The sequence below is a fragment of the Thunnus maccoyii genome, chromosome 10 (assembly GCF_910596095.1).
Source record: "Thunnus maccoyii chromosome 10, fThuMac1.1, whole genome shotgun sequence".
Taxonomy (NCBI): domain Eukaryota; kingdom Metazoa; phylum Chordata; class Actinopteri; order Scombriformes; family Scombridae; genus Thunnus; species Thunnus maccoyii.
In genome coordinates, this window is record NC_056542.1 from 18,739,025 (window position 1) to 18,764,464 (window position 25,440).

The following is a 25,440-nucleotide window of genomic DNA, read 5'->3' on the forward strand; positions in this document are numbered from 1 at the left end:
GCTATGTTGATAATGGTTACTACCAACAAAAACTAATGGACCATTGAGCCAGTGACTTATAGTGGTTTGCTGATGTGGGATGCTGATGGAGCATTGACATTCATTCAAATAGTTATTATGTGCACAATTTCAGTATGATAGGCCTACAGTGTGACATGGAATATTATATTATATATATATTAATATAGATGATCTTGGATTGGACCCCCATTCTGAGGGGAGGAGGCAGGCATCTATTAATGTTTACCTACAACAACAGTAATCCCTTTTCAATTTAACCTGCTTTTTTGCTTACTATTTATCATTTCCACTTTTGGAGAACTTTCAAAATTTCTTTTAAAAATCTGCAAGTTATTTTGCCTAAGGGTATAAGACAAACAAGGTAATGGATGGTGCAAAGGTGGTATACACAATATATTAATATGACTTTACCTAAAATGTTCAACAGCTCAACTTTCAGTGGAGTTCTTCTTGTCTTAACCATAAAGAATCTGGGTATTGCATGTTATGATGCTACCAAGAAACATAAAAAAAATTTTATGGGCATAGTAGCCTATTCTATATTTGTGATACCATGAATGAGCTGGCTTGAAGTCCATGTAGGAAAACACTACTGCTCCTGTCACTACACAGCTCCAATTAGAGGAGGTGGGGTCAAGTGCCCAGTTGGTCAGTTGATGAGGGATGGAAGAGGGTAATACACCAGCCAGTTTGTGCCAGATTTGAATTCACAAAACGTCTCATCAATCCATCCAAACTGTCATAACATATTTTCCCATAAATTAGTATTTCGACATGTTACCTTTTTGGCATATTCAGTTTTTTTCATTAGTCTTGTACTTCAACATTGTTGTGTTTGCTCAGCTGCATCATGTTGGCTGTCATTTATTTTTTGACTTTGAGTAGATGCACACATTGTTTTGGTTGCAAAAGTTGGCCTTCTCAAGATCTCCAACTTCATAGCCAGTTTTAAACAGCTTAAAATAAGTTAATGTTCCTCTTTAGTATGTTGCAATAGCCCTGTTTAAGTTTCCCCAAAGAAAGCCAGTGACAAATAATTCTTTTGTTCTTTTAGAGGCCTCTGGTTGCTGTATTTCTTGAGAAATGCTGTAGCCTGTTTGTTGCCTTCTGATGAGAGCATTTGCATCCAAACAACATTTCAAAAGGCCTCATCCACTGACCTTTAAATTTAAACAAAGCAAAGGGGCCACTGCATCTGAGGTTGAGTCTTTATTGAGCATTCATCTGAGTCTGGCCGTGAAGTCGCGTAAATAGACAGCTAATTTAGGTCTTTCTTCATTCTGTCAGATCAGTGGTACTCCATCTTGTGTGAGTGGAGCTGGTAAGATAAGTCACGGAAGCCTCAGGATGCTGTGGATCACCACAAGCCTGGCTCTCATTCTGCAGCCCACTCAGTCTGACCAGCAGGATGGGATGGGAACGCTTTCCACTGTTTGAGAGAGGAGAAGGGAGGGAAGCGGGCAGAATTAAAAACACAAACAAAGAGCTGATGTACTTTGCACAGGCGACTGGTCTCAGTTTAGCAGCAGGCCAGCTGGACCACAAACTAGACAGAGAGGGAGTACCAGTGGTAGGATCTGCAGCGCCTGGTTAGTGAGCTTTGGTCACATGGGCATTAGTGGTTAGCAATAACTCAGGGAAGCAGCCATGGTATTTTTCATGACAAGAACACTCAGGTGGATGACAGGACCATGTCACCACATTTAAGCAATGAATTTACTTGATTCAGAGGTGACTTTGAGGTGACCCTGTAAATACCTCTGATGACAAACCTGTTGTCTTTGAGCTCCGTCACTCTGGATGTGCAGGTCAGCTTGGTATAAATAGCACACTGCTAACACATGGTGCTGAGGGAGTCAAAACAGCAAGCATATGCTGTCTCTGGGCTGTTCCTGTCAGTCTCAGTCTGCAGTCTCAAGAGGGGAAAAATGTGTGTGTGCGGTTGTTTTGTGTACGTGTGGGTTTGGGGATGATTGGGTATGGGTTGGCACCTTGGCTATGCTGCTGTACAGAGTCAATTATCAATTAGGAGTAACTGTAAGTTTTAACCATCAAAGGCTATTAGGACCAGGGTTTATATTTTATAGCAATAAGGATTCAAGCTGTAAATGCTTGTTGTGTAGCAACAACATATTTGTCAGGACAGCAAACACACTGTGAAGTCAGTTCTTTGACCCTGCAGCCTTTTGTAAAATGCCATGTTACCATGTATTATAATGCAGTACATAACGTTTGGTGTTACTGCAGTAATGTTGAATATTCTGAAGGCTTTATTAGAAATTCAAACCTGTTTGAAGGAGACCATTTGTGATAAAGACATATATGTTCATCCATACCATGTATAGATGTAGCACCTCATCTATAAACAAGCTTTTCTGTTGCCTCTGCAGATGGAAAGTATGACTAGTCACTACCTGAATCAACCATTTGATTTTGTGATGAATAATGCATCGTCCTTGTCAGATGAGGAAGTGTGCATGCTGTTCAAAATCTGCTGGAATTGTTCCAGATCTGCTGTTTGTGTCAATATAAACCCATAAATCAGTAGTCCTTCATATGCTTTCTTCTCTGTCAGTGCTTTGTAGTCTGTGGCTTGGTGGCCTTGAGGCCTTGCATCAGTTTGCAAAGCATAATTCAAGGAAGGGAAAATGTGGCTAAGTCTTGGAGAATGGACTCTCACTTTAACAATTTCAATTTTTGGACCGGTTGTTTTCCTGCATTTTTTTTTCTTCAGAAATTACAGAGTCCCATAATGAGAAGTTATGTTAAATGCTGTAAAATACAGGTTCCTCCTTCATGCCTGTCAGAGCTCCTTTGAATTCTTTTACACATTGTTATGCAGAGTTGAGGTTTTGCTGGTCTCTGCATTTTGGAGTGTTTGCTCAGCAGAGGGCTCCTTTCAGAAGAATGCAGCATCCGTGGACCAACTCATCCTCTGCATGCTTGACAGGAACTGAAGATTACTGTTGTGGTTTCTCTTTCATGCATCAAGTGTGTCGTAATGTGTTCTAAATCACTTGCCTTCATAGAAAGACCTCAAATGCCATCGTCACCTTTATCAAACAAACTTTAAAGTGGCCTACTTTAAGTCATTTTGAGAGCAGTGCAGTCTGCAGACAAAGATATGTAAGGTTGGCAAACACATTTGAGTTTAAAATGTGCAAGTTGCATGTAGTATATGCTATCTCATCCCAGATGCCTTTCCTCTGTTGAATACAAAGCAATTTGGAGTGAGATAGCAGTTTTAAATTGTAAATTGCATGGTGTTTATTTTTAGTCCTTTCTGCCTTAACTGCCTCCCTGGTCAGTGGACCACAGTATGGTGGTTGAAGGGAGAGGCCAGACCTCAGTGTGTGAGCAGAGCACTTGTGGTTACTTCTCTGGACTTGGCCATCACAGGGCCACCGTGGGTTCAAGTCCTGGGCGGGGGACAGCTAAGGAAGCCTTTGCTCCTGATAATCTGATAGTACTGTTCCTGGATTAGGGGCCATTTATGTACATCACCCTGGCCTTGTTATACATGGCAAGACCTGTAATTAGTAATCCGGGTCGATTATATAACGAGAACCTAAAGTGACACCGGTTACAGGATGGATGTGTCGATACATGGAAGAGTAGATGAATGGATTGATGTACTGTGCAGAGCCAGATAGATTAATGGATAGACAAAGAGTTTGTGTAGACTATTCTGCTTTATATGCCCTTGGTGTGCGAGTCAAAAGCTTAAGTGGGGAAATGCATTTCTTGGTTCCACAGTTGGCTAATTACTGGTTACAGCTGCAACTTCAGGCTGATGTTTTGTCTATTTCAGGTCATGATGCAGACCTTAAAGAGAACAAACATTTTCTTTTTTTGTTATCCAATCCATACAGTACTTGAATTATAATTTTAGGAACTTAAAGATTTACAAAGAGTGAAGAACACCAGCTAGGAAAATAATTAATGAGCTCTTGTACATTTTTATACATTCTCTTGCTGATTGAGGTATCACAATATTTAAAAACATCTCACTGGGTTAGGGTTAGGGTTGAAAGGTTTTATACTTGCAAAATATATTAATATAAGTACTTTCTGCTTGGAACAGTAGCAGCATTTTTTTTGGAATAATCAGAAGAAGAAATTGATGGTTGGAATAAACAGTATTGACACCATGAAATCCTTAAAGCAGCTATAATCAGTATTTTTACTATAACAATGTATCAAATAACAGTGTGTAATGTGAGAGGCGTTGTTTGTAGTGAATAAACTTACAGAGAATTATCACCTGAATGCGCAGCTCACCTCAGCTTTACAGAGCTTTGTTGTGAGTTTCAGCTCATTGTTTAGCTGTCCGGCCTGTAACTTTACTGCTTTAGTTCCCTCTCACACTGCTCTCATAGCATTGTTTTTGGCTGCAGCATTCAGCTGTTTTCAGCAAAAAAGCTCAAAAAACTGAATACAGTACCCCGCACAGTACCAAAGAATAAAAAGACACAGTCTGCGACTAGTTGGTGAACACGGTCGAGCATTTAGCAGCCAAAGATATTTCCCTCGGGAGACCAAGAACAGTTAAGAGAGACTAAATATTGGACTTATATTCATTAAGTGGCCAGAAACACAACTTCAAATGAATGATAATGTTGCTCTGTAGCTGCTGGATGTGTAAATAACAAGTTCACCAGATCAACTTAAAAAGTAATTTCAATATGTCACCTTGTTTCTGGTTATCGCAGGTTTAAAGAGACAAACTAGAGAATGATGACTAGAAAATTAACTTCTTCATATGAAAACATTTCCACATGGTTTCACTGACAAAAATCTCTGGCTGGCACAGTACACAATAGCATATACTGATCAGCACCAAAGATAGAATCAAAATGAAAACAACTAGTACCTAAAGAAATCTTGCATATTTTGTGATCACTGTACACTTGTAGACATTAGGCAGACTCCCGAGACTCCTGATGGGAATAAAACAAACATTCAATATGAGAACAGGTTTTTTCTATGGTCAGCATATATGATTTAGTGTGTCTTCGCCTTCATGCTGCATTTCATATCACTGTCACACCCATTACTTTCAAAAACATGTAAGTCCATAGGCATAAAAATAGTGAGTCTAACTCTGGTCCTTGTGCCTGGATTTCCTGTCAGTCCAAAATCTGTCCTGTAATCTGGAGAAGCGCTCACCTCCCTCCTCTATCTGTGTACAGTACAGCTTTGTTTGCTTTTTTTCTACCTGCTCTTCCTTTCTCTTTATCTCAATCTATGTCTTTCTCAGTCTGTCTCACTGTAAGAAGAACATCAACAACAATCTAAATATGACTTGTCAACAACAATAGGATTTCCTGAGTGATTAAAGTTCTTGGCGTACGTTTACTGCATCTGCCTCATGCTTTGCCTCATCTCTTGTGTCCTCTTAAAATGACGATGTTCAGCCCCTATAATCATTAGAACTATTATATTACCAATAATCTTTTGGTTCAGCATGCATGGAAAGCAAACAAGACAGTTCAGAGTTGGAGAGAGAGTTGGAGAGAGAGTGAGAGTTATTCTAACCAACCACATATTTTGTTTCAGTTTTCAAGTATGACGCGGTCCTTGAATGCTGTAGTGCAGTAATACAAACAGAGTGGCTGAACAGATCAAAGCCATCAGACCTATAATGTCTTTCCAAGCCTTATTCCTTCATGTTCAATTAAGTTACTGTCTGTGGGAGGAAATTGAACTCCGTCAGACCTGGAAATAAATGGTCTAATTTAAAAAACACATGCTTTTACATGTTTACATATGTTGCTCTTCTTTTGTTGAAATAAGAAAATTCTTACAGGCTGCTTATATTGGATGTGTAAATAGTAGTTTATGCAAGTGTATTATAGTTTTTGTGGATTGTACAGTATGTTGTTGATTTAGACATCCTGACTGTTGATGGAGGCAGTGCAGTGCAGCTCTCACCACTTAAGTCATATGTTTGCCCCCTGTAATGGTATTTGTTTTCCTGTCCTCTGCTTCACTGTTGGAGCCGCTGTCCTGCGGAGCTGACAGATGCAGAATATAAATAGGTTAATACCTCCAATTTGGAGGTCAACCAGACACGTTAACAGACACTTCTCATTCTTCATCTCCTTGAACATAGTCGGCTGATGACAACCAGTCAAGACCAGACAAATCATACCTCCTCCGCAAAATCATCTCGTGTGACGATAGTTTATCACACAGAGAGAAAGGAGAGATAAGAGGCACCAGACTGCCAAGCTGCTCCAAGTCTGCTTGACTTCTCTCTAACCTTGCTCAGATTGTCATTGTAAAGCGCTGACAGAAGCTGATAAAATGTCCATGGTCTACTGCAGACCAGACATATGAACCTAAAACACATTGTACAATTAGCCATTGAACCATAAAAATAATAAAGTTATGTTTTGTATACAAATATGTCTAAACATAAAATGTGTTTTCAATGCAGCAAACATGGGCATGTATTTGTGATGCAACTGAAGGAGTCATTTAAAGAAAGAATATTCTGCTTGAATTATTGACATGTAACATTAATTCATCTGTTTTCCTGAAGCATCAAACTAAACTCTCAAGAGGTCCATGCCATTTAAAAAAAAACAAAAAACGATCTAGTTGCCTCGCTCACATCTTGGGAGAGATTGACTTTGCATAAGATTGATATCAGACATGGTCGTGATTGTAACAAGACAACAACTGAGTCCCCAAATCAGCCTGTTTGTGAGCTGTGTAGGCTCCAATCTGATCAGTATGGAGCAACCATTAGTACAGACCTTCAAATGGCTTCCCAGCATCAACTGACCATAAACATCCCCTACTTAATGTTTCACATTCTTGACCCATTGTGAGGTGTAAATGTGACCTTTTTAGAGTGCTGAAGACAAATCAGTGTTTCAACTCATGTCTCTCTCCTGTTTAGCCTGATGACTGCGCCCTTCAGCTGTCCCATAATGGAAGCTATCTGGACTTGGAGTCTACCCTGGCAGAACAGAGAGATGAACTGGAGGGATTTCAGGAGGAAGGAGGGTAAGATAACAATCACCTCCTTCTTTGAATGTCTTTGTTTCACTCTGTAACTTTTGTACTTGCCCTTAACTATCATCAAACTTCCAACAATTGCAAACACGCAACATGATGAAAAAAACATTGAAATTTAAATGACTCTAGATAACTTTATTCATGTCAGAGCAGCTCAGATTGAAAATATAAGAGGGACTGGCAATGCCTACCAGGTGCATAATGTAGGTCAAGGATTGTTCATGTTGTTGTGATCAAATTAGCTGTAATAATAATAATAATAATGATAATAATGATGATGATAATACATTTAATTTGTACCACACTTTTCATTCATAGTGAAACTCAAATTGCTACAGTAACAGAACACACAACATAAATAAAATAAGAGTTAAATACTAATAAGAGTTAAAATATAAACCAGCAATAAAGATATATTATTCAAGAGTGACTGACTTGAAGTTCATTACAACAGTATGGGTTTTAAAAATACCCCCTGAGAAGAGAGAGACTCCAAAATATTTCTCTTCTCATAGTCAGACATAATCATGAACAATGTGATTACTGTTTTTAGAGCGAGACATAAAAATGCAGATAGAGAGAAAAGATTCTGTATTTAAATCCTTGGCCATGGGGATATATATTAATAATCTGCCATATTCCTTTGCCTAATTTGATTCTATTACAGCGATTTGAATCATAATGATACCCATTTCGTTCCAGGATGAATTAGTGAAATAATCCCTTTTCCGGGCCTTAGCTGATTGAGCTCTCCTGCCGAAAAGCTGCTCTCAGGGGGTGGCTGGGTCTGTCTGTCAAAGAGCTAAAGGGACAGTCTTTACCCCACCTGAGGGACTCTGAGGTTCAAAAGTCTTTCAGCACTTTGAGACTCTTGGGGGAAATGAATATCAGTACTATTCACTAACTCATCTGTGAATCTGTCACCAAATGTCTCAACAGACTCACTGAATCAGGTTATGTGGTTTTTGTCTGTGGGCAAGTTAGTGGGACCTCTTCCCAAATTATGATTGTATTTAAGAGGAAGAAAACATATGGTTCTCTCTTCTCTTCTCTCAAAGACAAGATGTTAAAGAGTTTCCATGGCATTCATCCAATCGTGTCCCTTAAAATACCTGGCCTCCCTGGCCGAGTGGCAGCGGTGATGTCATCTAAACTCCTTACGAGGTGTAGAAACGTCTCATGAGCATCTCACCTTCATCGCAATTGAATGTTACCTCACTGCTCTCATTAGAGGTGGCCAAACTACAGTTGTACAACCTCCATCATATAACTCAGCTTCTAATTTAGCTGTGTTGTTTTCCTGTAATATGTAGATAAATCAGGCTTTGTCTGGACATAACTCCTAGACCTGGATGGAGAAGAGAAAGGTTCAAAAATTGTGCTAGTTTCATTCCTGTTTCATACACTTTCTTTGGCCAGTTACTTTATTGACTCCATATGTTTTTTCATGTACTGTGGAGTATGTTGATATATCATTCATGTGCCGCCCACTTTAGATGCTCACAAACCAAAGGTTGGCATGAGAGTTCCTGGTCGGCTGGACCACAAACATGTATGGATTTATTTGTCTAACTTGGAATTCATAAGCTGCTCTCTGGCTTGGTGTTTCTATTGGACGTTGAGAGCGCTGTCCTTTCCCAGTTCCATTCGAAATTGTTGGGAGCTTATGGGAGGCTATTGAGAGCTGTGAGGTTAAAGTGGTCCACTTCTTCTCTCATCACAGATCAAGCCTGCCAGGGCCCGTGTCGTGCCAGCTGGCACAGGCTGTTATGGATGTGTGTCATTAAACCCACACAGTGTTGTCTGAGGAGGCTGAAGGTGAAGGTGGTTTGCCAATTATTTTGTAAAAATAGGGCAGTTCTTGCTGGCTTTTTATAGTGATGATGTGCCCAGGATTACAACCCCCACTGCTCAGCATTGTTGATTTGATGATTATTGAGCTAATAAAACGTCTGATGAGGCATTTCACCTTTACTTGTTCCATTTTGTTTTTGTTTTCACTCTCCTTTTTTCTGCATAAAATCTGTCAACAGCAGTCAGAACTCATTTAACCTACAGAAAATCACTTGTGTCATTTCCCAGTTTTTTTTTTTGTATTTTTTTTTTACAAGTTGATCTCAATGTAACACCCCAGCTCTAACTCCAGTTAACAAGCAAAATGGTGCTTTCATTATTTTTGTTTTAAGCCCACTAGCCTAGCCACCTTCCCAGGGAAAGACTTTATTCATATACTGCCTGAGTTCCTGCACTCTCCTGATCATTGGCCATTGAATCCATCTGTAATTGATATTAATGACAGGTTACATTCCTGAGGCGCCTGTGTCATACCTAGTGTCTTTACAATCAGATTAAAGTATGATCCTCTGACAGAGCGCTGCAGAGCCAGGAGATATCCATGTCACGGGAGCTTAAGGGCCATAATCACTTCCACACCATGTTATGAAGCTCAGCTATAGGAGATTGTGACTCATAAATCCCCTGTCCCATCTCTGATACAGCCTAACTTCAAGTTATAAACTGACCATACAGCCCAGACATGTGCTCAGACATATCTGCACAGTTTTAGCTAGTCAGTGTGTCATTCAGGTTTCCAGCTATGATAGATTGATTGAACCGCATACACGCAATTTCAAGCATTTGTAGCCCTGAGCAGAGGTGGAGTATGGGGGACATAGTTAGGATCAGATGGCCTGACATGAGCTCAGAGACATTTATAGTCTTTGAATATTTTTGCGGATTACATGGATTGAAGAGTGGGAGCCTGTTTCAGTGTTTCAGAGGAACTTGGGTCTGATGTTGTAGGAAAAATGTTGTAGTGAACTCGTGTGTGGAGTTATGTGCTGGGCTCAGTGTTGTTTTTGCTCAGATATTTGACAGTGATTGACAGATGATTAGTAAAGTTTTAAGTCCTCAAGGACATATTCCCTGGCTTGTCTTTAGAAGATAATATGAGGTGCTGTTATTGACTGCATAATTGATTCAGCATGTGAAATGTGTATAGCATGGAAGAAGACGCGTTTTAACATTTCACTGCCTTGGTACACATAAAGCCCATCCGAAAGCCAACCATTTTTAGCTGAATATGCCCTTCTCGGTTTTATTGAGTGTTCTTGATGTGTTCGACAACCAATTACAAGTCGAGCATATTAAAATCCCACTGTTCTTTCTGCGGAGGCCTCAACTATTCAGAGTTTCTCATCACATCCTTTCATCTCTCTTAGGACAGCTCCGCTTTCATTATTTTCATTTTTTTCTGACCCACTTGGACATTGTTTCGGAGATACTCGCAGCACACAAGATTTTCATTTTGAAAGAAAAAAAAGCGCATTTGAAAAGAACCAGAGGAATTGTCAAACACAGTACAGTTTAAACTTCAAGGAGGGAAATAAAACACCAGTTGTCCCTTCTGTGTTTGCAGAGCAGTTTAAGGGTATTATTAACAGAATAGAACAGCTTGGTGATTGTTTAGTGTGTGTGTGTATATGCGGTTGTGTGTACGTGTGCATGTCTGTGTGTGTGTGAGACCTGGTCAATGGTTAGTGAAGCAGCAGCCCCCCTTTAAGAGAAATAAACCCCGCAGATAGTTCTTAGTCTGATTCTTCAGCGTCGTTACATCCTTAGCGTTCTTGGGCACTGCGGGTCTCTCCACAGACACTGATGCAGGAGTTTCTCAAGCAGTGGTGTTCACCAAGAAGTGCTGAGTCAGTAGACCTCTGTGGGGCCTTCTTGTCTGGCATTAATTGGTCTTTGAGGGGAAGTACTGGCTTTACTGTATTCCAAGTATGTGTGTTCACTTTCTGTGGGTACACATTTTGTGTTGTTTTATAAACAGGGCCAGTAATGCTCCCTTAGATAAAGCCAGAGAGCATGGAGCTGGCAGGCATCCACCGGTCCAGTCACTGCTGCTCTTGGTATTAGGATTAAGACAGAGCTTTATGAGTGTGCTATACAACAGCGCTCTTATAGGAGAATGCAGATGAATAGAGAAGAAAATAATGCAGAGTATATTCTTGGGAGGAATAGTTGTTAAGTTTCACAGCTGCATCCTGTTTGGAACATTTGATAGGCAAAGTGATGATGATGAATATCAGATTTATGCCATTAAGGAAAAGATTTATAGTGCACTCGCTTTCATGTACAGATGAAATAAAAATACATTCATTCATAAACACATTTATGGTTTTTAAAGCCATATAGTTTTGACAAATTGCCTTCGGTAATGGTCAGGAGGTAAGTAAGGAGGTAAGAAGTAATTGTTTTGGGTAATGGTCAAGTTCACTCTTTTTATGAGATTATTAAAAACAGTCACAATTATTCAAATGATATCAGCAGTGGTATTTCAGAAGCATGATGTTGCACATGATCTCTCAGGAACAGCAATCAGATTTAATGGGACCCTGGCTTAGCTTGATTATACAATACCACCACTAGAAAAAAACCCCCAGAACATTCTGGCACAGAAGAACGCAAGACTAAGAAAGAACCAAGCAGTTTAGTAAGTATTATATTCCAACATGTAGTCAATTTTTTGTTTGGCTGACATTCTTTTTAGTTATGATTATTTCTGTAATTTTGGGCTCCACCTTTTACAGGCCTGCAGCGCTGTCTGTGGGAGTGTCCAATTTTCCTGTTTAATTGGTGAGATGGGGGGGGGGGGTCTGAAAACCTCACTTATATTCCATGCACGTTTGTTTAATTTGATAATGAGCACGTTGGCCTGTGTAGCCTCAGGTCTCGGTTAAGTACAGGGATACTGTTGCAGCGAGGCAGAGAGAAAGCAGACGTTCGTGACAAAATGGCTCTGGTTACCCGTTTGCCTCAACAGCATCACAGAGGATTAAGTTCCCGTGTGCCGTCTCATCTCACCGGTGAAGGTCCATGTTGACAGATGTTGCTCCTGCGTCGCCTCTGCTTGTTGCTGGATATTATATTTGATAAATAGTGAGCATATACAGACTTCCCCTGCCATGTAATCTGCTCGTGTGCATGTCAGCGCAGTCTCTCCCACTGACTGGTCAGGGCAGGAAAGACGTCAGTATGTGTGTCTGTCTGGATGTGTGGAGCAGTTCTGCAGTAATGCTGCTTGTTTATGGTGAGGCAGCAGTATGATCTGCCGTCTGTGCTGATAGGCTTTTTTTTCTCTCTGTCAGACCCACTGCTGCCTGATTGTCACTAACAGTGACAGTCTGCCGTTGGCACCGCGCCAGTCGGAAAAATCACACAGCCTTTGTGCAGCCAGCATAAAAGCCCATTTGTCAGAGAGATGAATTAGGAGGGGGGGGGGGGGGGAGGGTGTTGCGCAACTCTACCTGCTGTGCTCTTGTCTACAGTTGTGTCTACTGGGTTTGTTTAAATGCTTCTTTAACTAGTCTGGAGGTTAAAAGCACAATCTGTGATCCAAATGTAAAAAAAAAAAGGACGGCCCCACCGTCAAAATTCAAAACACATTGGAACATGCTATCACTGTCAAGTTAACTGAGACACAACTAAATCTGAGTTATGTATTTTTTTTTCTAATGTTCTTATAGGATTGTTTACATTTGGGATGCAAACACAAGCATATGTTTTAAATTATGACTCACTGAACGAGGCTGAAGATGTTCTATATTTTTCTTATCATCAGCAAATCCCATGAAAAGAGCAAAAGCCAGCAATGAATTGATCCTGCAAATAAGTTTGGCTTATGTAGCTGCTGTAAAGCAAGATATAGATTATTGCTCTGTGTGTTGTCTAAAAATACATCAATGAGCCACACAATCAAATTAGAACACTGTCGATCCCTCAAACACTGTCTTGCTGCTATAAATACTCACTAGCGAATCAAATATGTACTGTGAAGTGCACTATTTACTTCTGTCTACAAAAAAACTAGTGTCCAGCAGTTTTTTGTTTCATTTAAAAAACAAATGAAACTATATACACAGTACGTGACCTGTTTTTGAAGATCGACGTCTTCATTAGGAATAAATTGTCTTCTCCTCTGATTTGTTGAAATACACAAGAAAAAATGACAATAACACCAGGCCTTAAACCTTAAAAACCCCAATTTTACTTGAATCTTCACACACAAATAACAGTGGGCTTCTAAGTAAGAAAAAATGATCCTTTGCAGGACAACAAACTACATTGCTCCCCTGTTCACTTTCACAGCTGAATAGCATTGTGGTGCATTGTTGATGTCTTTGTTTTGGATTGTCATTCAGACATTGTGAGCGGTTGACAGGATAGTGATCGGGTCTTTGCATATCTCCATTAACACAGGGGGCGGAGTTGACTTCTGAGTTGCTCCCATCCTTCATTTTCACCCATGGAGACCTTTTCCCTGTTCTGTTCCTTGACCTGTTCCCTGTTATGTTAAAAACTGCAGACAACACCCAGACTGAACTTTGTGATTTGTTGAAAAGAATTAGCTTAAAGATTATTTTGCACCTTTTACACAGTAGCTATTCAGCTATATTTTCTTGTCAGCACTTGCCTTCCTCTGGCATATTGATGGCTCCCTCAGATTCAGAAAGACATTCTCTTTGTTTCTTGATACAGTAACTTTATAAAGCTGTTGTGTGCTCACTACCCCTATACAGATTCACCAAAGCCCACACATACACACATTGAAATAATCACTGTGGTCCTCATGTCCCTGTAACATTTCTCTTCCCCTCCATTTGTCCCGCTTTCTTCACAGGAGAGGCAAGAAACACAGCATTATTCTCCGAACACAGCTGTCAGTCAGAGTTCACGCCTGCATCGGTGAGTAATAAACCGTACTGTACTCTATACTGTACATTTGTCACGTCTCACTTTACGATGGTTAATTTGTCTTCCTCGGTCTGTATCACCAGTGAGGTATGAGGCTTTAATGACCTCTATTACCAGCGGATTATTTTATTGAGGCTCTTGTTGAACTCGCACAGTGGCAGTTTTGGGAAACAGCTCGGAATCTTAATTTGAAGGAGAATTAACAACAACACTGAAAAACAGAGCGCTGGCACCGAGCAGAGACTTAAAACATTTTATGTCTTTAGAGTTACTGTGTTCTGTCACTTTGTTTTATTGGGCCTCCTGGTGTCTTTGAGTAATGTGAGGGAACTAGCACAAAGAGCTGAGTGAAAACATATGCAAACATGCATGCACGTGACCTGCGTGCAAACACACACACACACACACACACACACACACACAAAATGTGCAAATCAGAGGTTGGATTTTGATTAAACTGAGGATGTTAACTGCCTAAGTTTTTTACGAACTGACATAAATTCAGTCAGATTTTGGCACAAGTTCCTGCTTTAGGGTTATTTTTCTTGCATCTTTCTGTGATTAATAGGTGTTAATTATTCTGCTGCCTTGTTTAATGTATATATAATTTAATACATTAATACAAAAAAAAAACTCTTGAAAAGTAATTTGCCAGAGACTTGTAAGGTTTGTTAGCGATCGGCACAATGGCCAATGTCAGTAGCAGAACATAGAGGAGCGCACATGGTCACACAAAGCCACACAGTACCTCCTCTGCAGGCTGCAAGTGCAAACATAACCCGAGGTCTGCTAAAGCTATTAGGCTGTAAATTGTCAGATTTTAAAATTGGTCGTTTTTCTGTAGTGAAGTAGTATGAAGTAAAACAAAGGCGCAGATATTTTTTTTTTTTTTTGTATGAATGAAGTCACTATGATCTGAGCAATCTCTAATACCGTAGTCTTCTGTCTGGTTATTTATTTTATCTACTGATGCATGATGTGTAATGGAAAAGTTTGGATTTTTTGGTGAATTGTTTTGTCATGACACTTCATTAAACTATCGGTGAGACAGCTTTTGCTCGCAGCTGATGAGGTCTAGTTTGGACATGTTGATAGTGAAAAAAAAAAGGGTTTGTCTTTGATGCTCTTGACACTATAATTATGTAACTGATACAGTAAGCCTATCGTGTAATATATTAACAGGTTTTTCGAACGTTGCTTAATTCCTGTTGTAAATCATATTGTTGGGAGATGCTCCCTTATTTTATAACACTGGATACCTAAAAGACATTGCCAGATTTTACCTGATGTAACAGGTCACATGCTGAACATGGCTGTACTTGTGAATATTTGGTCGATTATGTCTCCCTTGTCAACAGTCCACACTACACTGAACTGGCTTTACCTTATTCTCTCTTCCTGCTGTTGCTTGGCTCAGCTTAGTGGAGCCTGCGGAGTGGCAGACAGACTTGCTGCTCCTCTCTTAAGTGGATGATGACCCTCTTTCTCTTTAAGTTGACAGCCACCTGTTGCCCTTCTCTAGTCTCCCTCAGTGGCTGCCTCATGGCTAGCTGATTTATTTTCTTCTAGGCGAGGTGGTCACTGTTACTGTAACTTGTCCAGACATTTGAGCCTAATTTTATCTGACTAGAGGGCTTACCCCGTAGCCCCTCTGAGTGCAGAATTACTGGGTGATTTTCCTGCTCCACACAAGAGATAATTCGTTAGTCTTCCACAGACAAATGGGATGGTATGCTTTAGGTCGTGCACTTGCTCTGTATTAAGGGATTGAGCGTTTCCCTGCTGTCAGTTCATAAAAGCCAAAATGTCCCCAAAGAGGAGCCCCCATATTGTCAGTGCTTTTTGTTGCCGGCCGTACTCTTTTGTCTTTCTAAATGAGAGTTGTTATGCAATGAGAAAAAAAAAAAAAGCCACGCTCTGTTACAAGTGCTTTTGGAGAATAGCCAGAACACAATGTACACAGTCATCAGAGCTTTAACACTGTGATTTTCTGAATCTCTCGAAATCCGTCAGAATTGCTGCTTTTGTTTAAATCTGACAAGCTTGAACTAATAGCACCACTCTTGAGTTAGCTTTAGGTCATTATCAAATGTTAGCAGCGCTGTAGTAATGCTCAGTTTAGTGTTAAATAAAATCTCCCATTTTAAACATACCCTCACTTAATGACGGGGTACTAAATTAGCACTTTGTTGTTTAGATATGTTATCCCAGAGGCCCCTCCATGAACATGAAGATGATGATGAGTTGGTTACCATCATGTATGTAATCTGTGTCATTTAGCAGTGTTTTATGGAAAACCAAATGTGTGTGTTTCAAGTTTTAATTAAGCTGTACATAACTTTGTTTATGTTATCTGGTTTTTTTGGTTTTCTCCGGATTTACACATCAGACAGCTAGCTTTCAGTTTGTCTGTGTGTGTGTGTGTGTGTGTATGTGTCTGGGTGCCAGTGTGTATGTGTCATAAACCACAGCGAGACCTAATCCAGGCTTCCCTAATCATAGTCATTAACGCTGACATACATATGGCTCTACATGGACCAGCCAAAAATCTATGCAACAAAGTCAGCAGAGGGAGGAATGTGCTCACCCAAAGAGCTAATGGTTTATTAAACTGCTTTTAACTGATCCACTCCTGGCACAGTGATTTGTTGTAATCACGCACTGAGACAGTCCAGGCTCTTTTGTGTTCTTAAAGTGTCTATCAGGCACAATACAAATATTTATCTCTGAGTGTAGCCTCATTAGCTTGGCCTGTTTTATGACCACTAATCTTTCGTACAAATAAAGCCCTAATGACTCACATTAACATTTTAGGTGTTCTGGTCACACATGTCCGGAGTGACCTCCATTGGGACAGTATAATGGCCTTCCTGGAGTTCAAAGGCAAAAATCAGTGCTCCCAGCTGATAGATGTGATGAATATAGATGTAATATACTGTATGTGTTACAGTGATGAAATCAAAACCAGGCATTTGTACCAGCGTTATGTTCACTTTACCCAAAAAAACCCCAAAAAACTAAGCAGGTTAAAGGAAAATTCACAAAAGAGACCTCCTCCTGAAGAAGAGCTGTGCTACTGTATCATGACAGTATGAAGCCTCTCGGATATAAACATGTGTAAGTATAACCTGATGTGGGTATTAGTCCTTTGAAAGGGATAAAAGGAGTATTTCTTAAAACAAATGTGTTTTTTTGTCCCCAGATAACCAGTAGTACTAATGGTTTGATCTTTGTTTATATTTGTTTGACCAGCACAAAAGCCCGGGATTCAGAAAATAAACTGAACTCGTCCCTCTGCGTGTTAGCATTGGCCACAGACTGTTATAATCATTGGGCTTTTGTTGTTGTCGGTGGACTAGATGTGGTAGTGAGGGCCTGATTAAAGCAGCCTTTTATTTTTGAAGCTGTCCACGTTGCTGCGATGTGATGCTGTGGAGACTTTCAAGGCAGGGAGAGAAACATAGACAGCCTATAGCGGGAGAGTTACAGACTTTAAACGATGAGTTAAGAGTCAACAAATATCCCAAATGTTCATCATCATCAGCAGCAGCAGCTCTAACAAAATAAAAGAGTTCTTGAGTTTGACAGATTTACAGCCAGAAGCTCCTCCGGCAATTAATAGCATTTATGCAACACAGCTATAGCATTTGATACGATAAATCTGTCAACCGCAATCCAGAAAATGTTGCCTGATCTCCAGAAAATCATCTTGAGCTCTTATCATAGTCATGCTCTCGCCAGCTGGACATCAATTGGACATGGACAACGTTTTGTTTGTTTGTTTCTGGCTGGTAGTTATTAGTCACAAATGTATAAAAAAAAAACAAATATTACAGTTCAAAGCTAATATAAGTCAGTGTTCCCCTTTAAGAGCAGGTTCATCTGTCAACACATTGATCCCAGCTGAGGAGTGACAGCTGTAATCAGAGGTGACACATTCTTAGTGGATTATCTGCCTTGTCTTTTACAACCTCTTATAATCTGGGCTCAGGGCATGATTCATTGTGACCGCTGTTGACTTGTGTTTCTCTTTCGGGCTGTAATTTTTTCAAATTGGTAGTTTTGATCTTCAGGTTGACAACTGGAAACTCTGTGGTTGTTAAAATGGAAGCAGTAAATTTTCTACGATTATTCCTCTGCAAACCATGTTGGGAAGATGAGTTCCTGGCCGCTAACAACATAGTTGCATGAAAATGTACACTGTTGAAATGTGGGATGTTGTTTTTGTTTATCTAATTAATATATTGTTGTGTGTGTGTGTGTGTGTGCGTGTGTGTGTGTGGGATGTCAGCGCATTGACTTAAGACGATAAAATCACCTGCGGGTTATCTTGGAAGCTCCCAACCACAGTGCCTGTCTTTTCCACACACTCTGCCAGGTCTGTGCTAAGCCATCTGCACTTTTGTGAGCACACATAAAAAAAACAATTCCAGTTGTTAACCTGCCTATTCAAGAGAAGATCAGCTTTAAATTATTGCTATCCTTTTGAAAGGCGCCAGCTAATTGTACCCAAGGTCATATCTATTTCTCTGGATCGCTTAAAACTAATTCAGAGAAAATATTAAAAATATAAGAATTTATTTGTCATCCTTATCTGGTTTGATATCTATAGCTCATAATTCACCTTTAGTTAGTTAGTTAGAGTATCACATACAAAGGATTGTAAGCACAAAACCACTTTTTGGAGTCACAATCAAGCAATTAAATCAAATATAGTCGTGTTTCTGTGTCCAGGGAGTGTCAAGCAAGCTGAGAATGATTCAAAACACACGTATCACATGGCACCCATGAGACACAGTGGAAGATCAAATGGCCTAGTCTCTCATCTCTTAGATTTCCCTCAAAGAGACCCCAAAATGGGATCATGGACTTAGAGTCACCCCGGGAGGCCAACTTAAACAACATTGTGCCAAAGAGGAGAAATCTGAGGCAGCAAACATCTCAGAGTGAAGCGAGTTTTACTCTTCAAATCACAGCTGATAGCAAAAGTAGATCAGCGGTGGGATTGATGGTATCACTCACCTCACACTTGTGTTTTTTTATATACTTTTAGTTTGGACATAAGCCCAAACAGCCCCATGCAGCGAGATAACAACATAGCAAAGATTAATGCTTCATTTATGGGCAGCGGTACAGGATAATGTTTCCCCTCATTTTGTCTCTGTGCCTCTGCAACTAGAACACATCATTTTCCTTTTCCATTTGGAAGGATTACGGTTAATTGTTGACTCTTTTGCAGATTTGCCTCACATACTGTACAAGGCTGTAGACTGCTACAACATTAATTCATATGAGCGCACTCATGTGCTCACGTACACACACTCATGCAAAGGCATGCACATATTAAGAACCCATCTGGTTCCAGTTGTAAGTCCCCTCAGCGCTGCTCCTCACTCGTCCAAAAAGAAGAGAGCTGTCTACATTTTCATCCAAGAGGGGAGGTTTTTTTTTTTTTTTTTTTTTTTTTTTTACCTTTCTCTGTTTACAGGACATAGAGATGGGGTGAACATGCAGCCAAAGCTGTATTCCTGTGGACAACTCTTGTATCCTCTTTAAAGTTCTGTAAATACATATATCGAGTCCTTTTTATTCTGCTCCATTCACTCCTGACAATCAGCCAAACTCCTGTCACGAATGAAATGATTGGTATAACTTACATTTTGCAGTCAGCTCATAGTAAAATATAGTTTTTGAAAGTGGCACATCATGACATATGAGTTGGGCTACTAAGAGTGGATGCCATGTGAACCAGACCGCTCTGGGGTTTACCACTGCTGCGAGACTGGAGCAGTCCTTGTTGAAGTGGACAGGTGTGTAACCTCAGTAGCCGCAGACTTCACAGACTTTAAACAGCTGACTCCTCGCAGGAAGGAAAATTTGGAAGGAATCTGAGTTTGTTTTGCTCAAACCAACATCTGTTTGATGTCTGCATAGAATTGTTTATCGTATATTTACACAGGGGTCTATGATGGTTAAGAGTTGAGGTTTGAGGCGCCTCCGCACAGCCAGTGTTTGCCCTCTTTTCTGTATCCTTAATGGGGGGAGAATCAGGAGGAGAAGATCTATAAAAATCGTGGGCTTTTTAAAAAAAAAAGTCTGACTTATTTGACATAATATCTGATTTAACTGCCTATATGTTTGATGGAAGCAATTATGAGATTTTATTTGATGAGGAATCTCCAACAAAAGTTGTTTTCCCCTTGAACTAAGGAGCCAATCACTCTTACCTGTTACTCTGGAAAATGTGTTTTACTGTATATGTGTTTTTATGCCACCATATATCATACACCTCTGAACATTTAATCCCTGTTTAACAGAGTCGTAAGCAGTGCTTAGTTTATATATTTATCTTTGTCATGTTTGAGATTTGCATTCGGGGTTATGAATGGATGGTTATACTATATGGACAGGAAGGATTTGAATGCCAGTATCGACTAGAAAAAACCCTGACCTTTAACTCAGTACCCCACTGGCCTTCAGCCAAATCCTAGTGTGCCATGGAATTCCATCTCACATCCTCCCTCACATGTCATGCTGGCTCCTTTTCTTTCCCTCAGCTTTGATGTCAATGTCTTTGTAAGGAAACGTCTCTTTCCCTCTCCGCGTCTATCAGGAGAATATGAGAAATGCTTAAGAGAACCAAAACACATATTTTCTCTGTTTGTCGTTACAGTACTGTCACTCATCCAATGTTCTATCAATCGGGGTTGTTATTTCTTCTCTCACCTTGGATCAAGTAGTGTTGCCACAGCTGGCTAGCTTTGAATCATTTACCATTGCTGTTTTGCTTTGAAGGAGGATTTATTGGATTTTTGTCACATTCATGTGCTGAGATTGATTTAGACTTTAGGCTGACATCAGCTGGAAAAATAAAGATTGACATGACCTGTTTAGCCCTGAGTATAGAAGGATGTGACAGTCATTTTTTTTTGCACGTCTCGTCAGAAGTCCAAACTGGATTCTTGGACTAAAAATATCACTTGTGAAACTGTGATGGAGAGACTTTCAGAACACTGTTACTGTGTGGAGAGATTTGTAGAACTGAGGTAAAACGTTTGAGTGCTGCATATTTCTATTTTCTGCACAAGCCATCTAAATCCCTCATCTTCCACAGCTGTCATGCTCTCCTTGCTCTGTGCCTCCTGCTTCGTCATCTCGCTCCCTTTGACTTGCCAGCTGATGATGCAGTCGGAACCTTGCAAATGTTATGTTTCTCTATTATCAGGTAAACAGTAGCCATTTCATTTCAGGATGTAAGACAGATTAACAGTGTCCTTTTTTTTTCCTTATCTCACTATGCTGTAGCATTGGAACACCTGTGGCTTCCCATGCTTCATTGTTTTGCTGTGGTTACTGGCTGTGAGCCAGCAGAGATTTCAGGCATATTCATCGTGAGCCATTTGGCAAAGGTAGAAAGTATGTGACATTTTGCGGGGATGCGTTAATGACTTGAGAGCCAACCACTTGTGTTCTGGTTCACAACAGCATAAAGAAGCATGATCCATAGCTTTAAAATGACTGTGTATATTGTAGACCATCTTGTGATTCATTGTAAATATTAGCTAGGCCACCAGGTATCTGTTTCATTTTATCAACTGCAAACATGTTCAAGGCCAAGGAACAACTATAGTTGTTATTTTTAGAGCTGAAGTAAGCTCAAGTGCACGCCAGGAGTGGGATAAGTAATATTTATATTGTAGGGCCTTTAATGAAACAATAATATCATTTTCGCTGTGAACCACACAACACTGCGTCAGTATTGTCATTTTCTATTCAGTTTATACTAAACATTGATGTGAGGGAGGGATTCGGGGGGTTGTGTAACTTGTAAAAACCCTGGAGCATGTGATGCAGAATAGAGCACAGGATAATTCAACACTGATGAAAGAGGGACAACAAGTTAAGAAGAAGATATTTTACAAATATAAGACTCCTATAAAGAATCACAAAAGAGGATACTGTACACAGTGCAGCATGGCAGTTTAAGCACATTTTCGTCAGATTGGAAGTACATTTTAAGCAATCAAAAATAGCAAAAGTAACACAGTCTTCTCACTTGGCTTCTGATTATAGCAGCAACTGAAGCTGAAGTACTTGATCCTCTCACCTCAATTCCAGACGTTGTTGGGTAATTGGAGAATGAAGCTGGAATAAAGAGCTCAAGCACCAGGAGAATCTCCTCTTGTTGCCACCCATTGCTCTGAAGAGGACCACTCTAGAGTGGCCTTAGCAGGAGAAGATTGGACAACCTTTGTTACATGCTTTAAACAGAATGAAAGGAAAAGGGGGGGTTGAAGAGAAGAGGTTCCAAAGCTTTGCGTGAATATCAGCCAAGAGCCTACTTCATCAGTTCAGGCATGTTGGGCAGTTGGGATGGCTCCATCTGAACTGCAGGTTACAAGAGGATTCAAAGTGTCTGTCTGAAATGTATGCTGCACATGGAAGTGAAGTGTCTTACAAATGAGGAACGCTCATGCAGAGCATATGAACATTTGCGTAAAATAGCTTTTTTATTATTTGTAGCAGAGCTGGAATGGAAGAAATTTGTAATTAGAGAATATTCTTAAATTCAACAATACATAGTCAAACTTCAAACTGAAAAAAAAAGAATAAAATTCTGCACTAATTACAATCGCACAAACAGCTACCCAATCTTCCTCCGTGGTGAAAGTAAAAGAAACATTGTCTGTTTTTGCTTAGTCTGGGTTATAAAGAGGAGTGAAAATATCTATTGGTATAAACCATAAGTGATTCCTGAAGTTGGTAGGAAAGCAAGCCATGTTTACATCATTGTTGTGGTTAAATCTGTGTAAAGTTAAGTCTCATCTTTCAGTGAAAATGTCAGACATTGTTGGGATCTATTCAGATCTGTTCCTATGTGTTCTATGGTGGTTTTCTCAGTGGTCACTTAAGGATCATTGAACACACAAAGCAGTAAAATGTTTTGCTTAGACCTCTTGTTTATAAGATAAAAGCCTGTATATAAGCCTTTAATCTCTGTGTTTGGAAATGTGAAAAATGTTTGAATCTCTCCCAGTGTCTGGACCTCAGAATTCAATGACATCAGTGTCTGTTCTTTCTGCTTGTTCTGTGATGAATGCCTTTCGTATTAGCGAGGTTCAACACAAAGCTAAGATAACCCCGCATATCAATCAGTCAATCAGACTTTATTTATATAGCTCCTTTCAAACAAATCAAGTGCAATTCAAAGCGATTGACAAAACGTAGGATGTTAAAAATGGATTGAGACTAATGCACACCAAAACAACTAAAGCAAAATAAATAAATAAGGATATATGAATAATAATAATGATGATGATAATAAATAAAATAAGTATAAATAATAAAACCATACAATTATAAAACACTACATAAAAGCCAGACTAACTAGATTGGTTTTTAGTTTATGTTTAAAGATATCAATATTTTCAGCTCCTCTCAGATCCTCTGGAAGGCTGTTCCAGCAGCTTGGAGCGTAATGCCTGAAAGCAGCTTCACCAAAGAACCAGAGGATCTGAGGGGCCTTCTTGGTTCATAAACCAAAAGCATTTCTAAGAAGTCTGGTGCAAGGCCATGTAGTGCCTTATAAACTAATAAAAGAATTATAAAATCAGTTAATACTAAAATTAACAGGTAACCAGTGTAAAGACTTTAAAATAGATGTAATGTGTGCTCTCCTTTTGGTCTTAGTCAGCACTCGTTCAGCAGAATATTGAATTAATTGTAGCTGATTTATTGTATTCTTCAGTAGAGCAGAAAGGAGAGCTACAGTAGTTACGGTAGTCTAGCCTGCTAATTTGCTGTGAGCACACACAAATACAAAATACAGTGGGTGGACATAATATACAAACATCTGTTCAATAACATAGCATTATCTTCTTTAGCATTATGTCAAGTTCTTTTATTTATTTTTTTGTTTTTATTTTCAAATTTAAAAAAAATAAATCAGACAAGGTGCCTTTTCACGCTATTGCTACAGTAGTAATTAAGTAAGTAGTAGCGCCATTTTTGGTCCAGTATCCAGCTCTTATAATACATCCAAGAAATTGTCAAATGGTCAAGAAATGTAGAAGTGTGCTAATAAAGGCAAAAGCGAAGACTGCAAGCAAGCAAACATGGACGAAAACAATATAAGTTTAGAATTCTTCTAAGAATCTGCCTGACAAATGTTTTATGAGGAAGGAAATTGAATTGATTTTGAATTGAAATTGATTGTTTGTTAGGTTTCACAATGTGTTTTGTTAAGAAACAGTGAATGTAAACATAACTTTGTTAACAAAAAAAACTCCACAAGCTACCTTTAAAATATAATGCAATCCAATGAAACAATTTACAAAGGTAGCTTCATATTGTACAGGTGTTATTATGATCTCCACTTAGACATGTATGAAAAAGCAATAATAGCGCAAAATACCTTTAGCGATTGCAAAGGAACCTATTCAAACTGAATACTAACTAGCTGTGTAAACTATAAAATATTTCTGACAATCAAACTTAATATTGTTAAGTTACAGGAAACAACTGGCTAAATTCCAGTGCATGAAGCCTTATAAGCTAATATTAAGTATGAAACCTAGAGGCTGGACCAGTGAAAAAAAACTGAACATATGATGAGTGGTCAGTCACTTATTCCTACATCCAGTATGCAGTTTTAGAAAACAAAGGGACAAATCACAACCATTAAACATGATGATGTATTCATGGTGGGATGGTAGGTGATCTTAACACTATATACATACTAGTGTATATAATACTAACATATATAGACATAATAGCAGGCCCCGGCTGAGGTTAACCACTTAACTGAATGTTTTTTACAATCAATAAAAAACAATCAATAATCTTAACTCTTAACTAAGTCTCTTTTGTCCATATATTTGTGCTGCTAACAGGCCAGACATGTGTCCTAAATCCATACTGCACAATAATTCTGAGCAGGTTATGTTGCATGTTCACACTGCGTGACTGTGACACAGCTACAGTAGGAAGTACAAAATCTATTCTCAACTTAATAGCATAGAGCACTGATGACCTTATTTGGCAAAGATGGGAAGTCATTTACAGTGCACTCCAGGATTCCAAAAGTTTGAGTTTAGTTTGGATACTTCATGCAAAGAATGCAATAAGTGCACATTTTGCTCTACAGTATCTTATATGTCATCACGAACCACATATTAGCCCCAGACTCCTTCCTAAGTTTCCATCCCTGCAGCTGAGCACAGCCTACAGTGGCAGGCAACAGGAGCAGCTGTGCTGGAATAGTGACATCAAGAAAAAGAGTATGGTTTCTTCTGTTCATCTGTGTTTTGTGACCTAAAAACATATATCGGAGCTCTAGGTTGACTGCTTACCTCAGAATTGCTTTTGTTCATGAGAGACAGTTGACGAACAAGGACTGTGAGTGTAATCTGTTATAAGACAGCTGATCTTATGAGACCGTCAAACATCTTTGGATTTACACATTGATGGTTTCAGACTAACTTTTTACATTGATGGCAGATCAACCAATAATAATCTGTTGCTCGTTGGTGTAACAGCATCTACATACGTAGTTATTAATAGTTGTCTCCACACAAAAGGGAACCTAACCCATTATTCATTGCTATCATTTATTTAGTCACACATGCATCATTT

General features: G+C 39.4%; 1 protein-coding gene across 3 annotated transcripts in view; it reads left to right on the top strand.

Moving 5' to 3' along the window:
• Positions 1-25,440, top strand: part of fhod3b (formin homology 2 domain containing 3b) — a 112,556-nt gene that overhangs the window by 11,540 nt on the left and 75,576 nt on the right. For all 3 annotated transcript variants that reach the window (XM_042422810.1, XM_042422808.1, XM_042422809.1), the window contains exons 2-3: positions 6,932-7,038; positions 13,733-13,797. Coding sequence is in view for 2 of the 3 variants with exons in the window: in XM_042422808.1 (XP_042278742.1) it covers positions 6,932-7,038; positions 13,733-13,797 (172 nt within the window). In the remaining variant the exon portion in view is untranslated. The remainder of the gene's footprint in view (positions 1-6,931; positions 7,039-13,732; positions 13,798-25,440) is intronic.